Genomic DNA, 6,000 nt, shown 5'->3' on the forward strand with positions numbered 1-6,000 from the left:
TTAAAAACAAGTGGGTTGGAAACACTGACATGATTTCCCGGACAAATAGATACCACAATGAAAGAAAATACCTCGACTAACATTGGAAACCTTAGAGAAACTCAGTTCCGTAAGTAGTTTCTTCTGTAAAAATGAAGAAATGTGTCTCTGATTTATAAAACTGTAACCCTATCTGTCAGCTACCGTGCATAATGGTTCGTGGAGCTATACGTGAATGGTTTGTGGGGCTATCCGTCAATAGTTTGTGGGGCTATCCAGGCTGTCGTCAGTTACCTGTGCATAATGTATAATTTCCACCAGTGACGAACACGATAGTAGGTATTTTTTGGTGAAGAAGGTTCAAACACTGCATACCCACATGAGTCAAGATGTGTCCACCATATTGTGTGTTCCGGAAGCGAAGAAAGGAATAAAAAAAAATCACTCTGTATGATAAAAATTGTGTTTGTTTTTGTGTAAAAAGCATAATGGCACCTTGAACGATGTTCCACAATACACAAGTGGTAAGTACGAACCATGCGAAACACAAACACAAAATATCCGATTTAAATGTGTCTCCGATTAACGAATTGTTACCATTTACTCATGTTATTATAGCATATTGGACAATCCCAATAAGATTACACACAGATTATTCAGTTAAGTTAAAAATAAGCCATTCTTTATAACTAACTAACTCTCTAGCTTTCTTAAACCCGAAGGTTCATGGCTGCAGCAACACAGGCCTTCCATCTGTCCCTATCTTGAGCAAGTTCTATATACTCTTTTCCATCCCTACCGATTTCCATTAGGTCCATCTCAACGTTGTCCTTCCATTCTTTATAGTTTCCAAATCTAGAAATAACTATAATTGTACTGACAAAGCAGTCAGTTATGAAAATGCATCTTACAGAATTGAAAGTTAGAACTCCCAAAGGGCCTGAGATTCAACTGCGAGTTGAAAGCAGTGTTATGTGATTTATTTTTAAATGTGTGTGAAATAACACCAAAAAATCATTTTTGAGGGAATACACTCAGTCAGTCCATTATTTGACACCATATCTCAGCTTCCTCTTTCCTATTTAGAAAAACTAATTTCATGAAGATAACAGCGCAAAGTACGGTAATACTTTACTATACCGGAGACGGATTTCTTCAAATTTACAGGAGAAAGTACTTACGCAAATCATTTTCTGTAGCATTGTTGATGTTCGAGAATGTAGTTTTGATCCATTTTAATGCGAATGCATGTGGTTTTATACGAAAATCTATTTCCAACGCGCTACTGCTGCTGCCGCCATTTGCTTTCTGCACGAGAGCACAATACGTGCTATTCCTGCTGCTACAAGCCGATGTTGTCCATATGTGCTAAATTGAACGAAAGGAGTGCTAATGGAACCTAACCTAACAGGCTAACCTAACCTAGTAGGCATACCTCATCCCCGTGATGGTTCGTGGGGTTATCGTGAATTTTTGGGCTAATTTCAGTGGTTTTTGGGGCTACCCGTGGATGGTTTGTGGGAAATAAGGAACAACAACAGTAAGTACTTGTTAATGTAAGAAATATACATTATTTTCGTTAGAAATTCATTATTTCGGTAAATGTTTACTATCCTTCGGACACCTATAACTTCTGAGTTTCATCAATTTTTGACATTTCTACTTACCTATCTGCTTCGCGGATCATTTTTTAATGTGTATTCACGTTTTTTTTGATAATTTTTTTTTTTTAAAAAAAAAGTGTTTTTGTAACTGAAGAACGTACATTTCCGCAAATGGTTTGTGGGGCTATGTGTCAATGGTTTGTGGGGCTATGCAAGAATGGTGTGTGGGGCTATGCTAGAATGGTGTGTGGGGCTATGCATATTTTTTCGAAACCAATTTTTAACTATTGTAACCTATTGTGACCCTACCTTACCTAACCTTACCGGAAATGGTTCGTGGGGCTATGCGTCAATGGTTGAATTTCCGCTATGAAACATTCCCACATCACACAAAACACCTTCCAGATGTTAGACAATACTACAGGAACTTATTACGGTAAGTAGTTTCTTCGGCTAGAATGTACAATATAGAGAAAGTCTCCAATTTCGTTAATTTTCGGTATACTAACTAATTTTAGCCTCCTAATCACTAATCTGTTGTGAAAAACCGGGGGTCACGTCTGGAAATTGTACATTTTGATGAAAAATTGTTCGTTAGCACCAAAAACCATCCACGGGTAGCCCCACAAACCATTGACGTTAGCCCCACAAACCATTGACGTTAGCCCCAAAAACCATCCACGGGTAGCCCCACGAACCATTCTCGAGAGGTTAGGTTAGGCCTGTTAGGTTAGGTTCCATTAGCACTCGTTTCACCCCTACATTCATCGAATAAATAGGGATCGTACTAGAATTGAACATCATAAATCATTTTCTTGTAAAACAACGGCATGGTTGGACACAATGACAGGATATTACATTTTTGTTCGTAAAACTACGCATATACACCTATATATATAAAAAATTCAATCGGCTTTTTTTCAAATTTTCAGACGTGACCCCCGGTTTCTTTCAACAGATTCGTGATTAGGAGGTCAAAATTAGTTAGTATACCGAAAATTAACAAAATTGGAGACTTTCTCTATATTGTAAATTCGCTCAGTTTCTTCTGTAGAAATGAAGAAATCTGTCCGAAGGATAGTAAACTAGTACCATTATTTCACCTAAAGAAATGTTCTGCCATGCAGAATAGTACGTTAGCAATGTAAAAAATTGCGAAATAAATCATTGATAGGTGTCTCCGGTATAGTAAAGTAGTACCCAAAATACTTCAGGCAAAAATAAATCACTGGTCTGAAGACAGGAAATATATAGTCTACATTATACCCATACTGTGGTAGTAATGTTGGACTGACTTCCATATGTTGAATGATTTTCACAAGATGTACAGAAGGGCAGGGAAGGTACACCAAAGATTGGAAATGATTGACAATTAATGTTTGAATTTTCCACATGAATCTATGAGAATTAATGTTTGAATTTTCCACATGATTCTGTCTACAGAAGTCATGCATTTTACGCTGCACGTATGATCATCCTTGCAATTATAACATACAGCAATTTATATTTCTTTATGCTTATACTAAACTTGCGATTCTTCAAACTCACTACTTTTCATTGCGAAACAAACCAGACTTATATATAATATATCCTCATTTTTACAATACATACTTTTGGGTATTTGTCTTTTATAATAACTATTTTCTCATCGTCTTCGACTTTTAACTCGGAATCCTGCATTGACTGCAGAAGACCGAACTTCCAATGCCCGGATCCGGAATTAGTTTTCTTTGCCACAATTTCATTGTCTTTCTCTGAACTTCGTTTCATATTTTTGGCATGGAAGAGTGTAAATAAGCACTTTTGATTTTGCAGCAGATTTTGTGGAATTTTCTTGCTGCACAAACACAGCTGTTGACAGTGTTAAAAGTTGACAGCCGACCGGAACAATAACAGTGTTGCCACATTATGACACAATTTCCCTTTCCAAGGGGCAAAATTTCCCATTTCGGACCAATTTTTCCCTTCACCTAAGCGAATCATACAATAATAATAATAATAAGTATTAGCATAGTATTAGTAGTGGAAGCAGGCCCGTAGCTAGAATTAATCTCCAGCGGAGCTCACGGGTTATCAGGGGGGGGGGCTTTGTAAACCAAGTCCAGTTTTCAAAAGTATAACAGTATTAAATCAAGGTAAATTGGGAGGAGTGGCGGAGTAGGCATTATGTTTTTATAATACATAAAATTTAGAAATATCATGCAAATACTACAGTTTTTTTTTCTATATTTTCTGAAACATCTATTGAAGTGTTACTTAACTGCTATCTGACACCATTTTATATCATACAAGTAGAAATATACAATATTCGCTTCAATCATAGTGCCTACCGTGCCCCGACCGAAACAATAAAACTCCTCTTCGTTCCCAAAACTATGGCCGAGTCTGCCCTGCCACGCGCGTGTCAGCAGTAAGAATAAGCGTCAAATTTGCTCCTGTCACGTAATTCGTCTGATAAGAGGAAGTTACACATCTTAAGAACAGATTAACACGAGAGAAATGCAAGTTTATGATTAGTGGGAATGAATGTACAGGTAATTTAGAACCTTTTTCTTTAGAAAGCATTTAGCGATTTTATTTTAATGCTAACAGAACCTAACCTAACTACGAGAGCATTTAGGTGTATTATTAGAAGAATGCTAAGGGACATAATCTTAAAACGTATTTGTGTAAGTAATCGCTAAAACTTCACCGTATGTGTTACAGACGTGATAAAATCACGATAAAACAAAGACCGAGTCTGCTACCACGCGCATCTTTTTTGAGATTCCAGCAGAAAAAGAACGTGCCAGCAGACACTACCCAAAACCTATAGATCTGTTGGCATTTGACGCAGCTGTGGAAGGAATGTGGATGATGACGTTAAAGTCCCAGATATTTGTCAAACGAGAGGCTGCAACAGGGGCAGGGAAGTTACAGATTAAGAAGCTCCCCACAGATTAGCTCCCCTATGAAAGTACTTTCTAAAGTCTAGAGAATCTTCTAAACACTTGCCGGAGATTTTGACCCACACACAAGATGAACAAAAGCTGCTGTTTATGTTCTGTGAATTTATCCCTCGCGAACTTGTGAACAAAATAAAAGCTATATGCTGTCTATATTTTCACCCTTCACCTCAAAGAAATTAGATTGGATTGATTTGTTTTAAGTCCACTTTATGCACAGTAAGGCTAAACGGGACTGGACCTACAGTTTAAAGTGGGATCAAAACCACTATGTGTATCCACCGGGAATCGAACCCGGGACCCCTTGATTGCAAGGTCACGACGTCAAAGAAATTAGAATAGAATATAGTTTTATCTAATGTCAAGAGGGCTGGCGGCAGTGCCAGTGGCGGGCTGAGCCCCCCCCCCCCTGGTCCCTGCCTGGCACGGGCCTGAGTGGAAGTAACAGTAGTTGTAATTATTATTAGGCAGCAGTGGCGTACGCAAGGGGGGGTTACCGGGTTTAAACCCCCCCTTGAGCTTTTGAAATATTATGGAAAATGCTGTAGAAAAAAATTAAAAATGGCTAATTTATCACAGTCAAAGATCTGCGACAGCAATAATAATAATAATAATTTGAATTATTATTCCCATGCAGCATGAAGAAAAACACAACATTCCAAACACAATCTAAGCGGCCGCAAAGTTCAATTTTGCAATTTTTTTTGTTGCAAAAAGTCGCGCAGTAACTCTCGCGAGAATTGTGAAAATTCCTTGCTTCGTCCTTATTGCAAACGTTCTTCCCGGTACTGATTTCACATCCCCTTGTGAACACTCAAGTGATGCTGAGTCTACATCCACATCATTAAATAATGTTGAAGAAGTCCTTTGTGAATCACCTAGAAGTGATAAATGTGTTGGAATGTCTATAAACTTACTTTTCAACGAAAACATAGACTCAGTGGAATTTAGCAACATGTATTCTCGCGCTTCATCATCATCCTGGGCGAGTTCCATAGGTAAAGGTAATGTAAATTCCCCCGTGCATATAGCACCGTGCCATGAAGGCACACATAGTGGTGTGGTGGGCCCCAAAGATTCTCTATTATTTTGCAGGTGATGTGATCAGCACCATGCTCCGGCAGCCTTCATCCCCCAAGGTTGCTCTCAGGTACCCATTACTATGAGGCTGGGTGCGGAGACAAGGCTGGATAAATTCCAACCAATTCCGGGAATCGAACCCGGATATCCCACGAAGTTGTCAGACTAGACCGGCGCGGCTCCTTGAATGAGTTTCATATTTCGATTATTTCAATAAATTTAATATATTTGCTTGTTTTTATGGATTTTCTTCACACTTAAAATGTCTCACTTATCATATACAAATAACCATTGACTAGATAATTATTTTGAAACAAAAGAAATGTAATTTTGTTCTATTTCTTTCATAAATAGCAGCTGCATTAGTAGTAATTAAATTAATTAATTATAAG

At 38.0% G+C, this 6,000-nt stretch overlaps 1 protein-coding gene across 1 annotated transcript in view; it reads right to left on the bottom strand.

The window, feature by feature from the left end:
• Positions 1–3,454, bottom strand: part of Aptx (aprataxin) — a 52,455-nt gene extending 49,001 nt beyond the window's left edge. The window contains exon 1 of the mRNA XM_083136390.1: positions 3,195–3,454. Coding sequence (XP_082992516.1) covers positions 3,195–3,353 — 159 coding nt within the window. The 5' untranslated portion in view covers positions 3,354–3,454. The remainder of the gene's footprint in view (positions 1–3,194) is intronic.
• Between the last annotated feature and the right edge of the window lie 2,546 nt (positions 3,455–6,000).

Source organism: Lepisma saccharinum, chromosome 15 (genome assembly GCF_977018435.1).
Source record: "Lepisma saccharinum chromosome 15, izLepSacc3.1, whole genome shotgun sequence".
NCBI lineage: Eukaryota > Metazoa > Arthropoda > Insecta > Zygentoma > Lepismatidae > Lepisma > Lepisma saccharinum.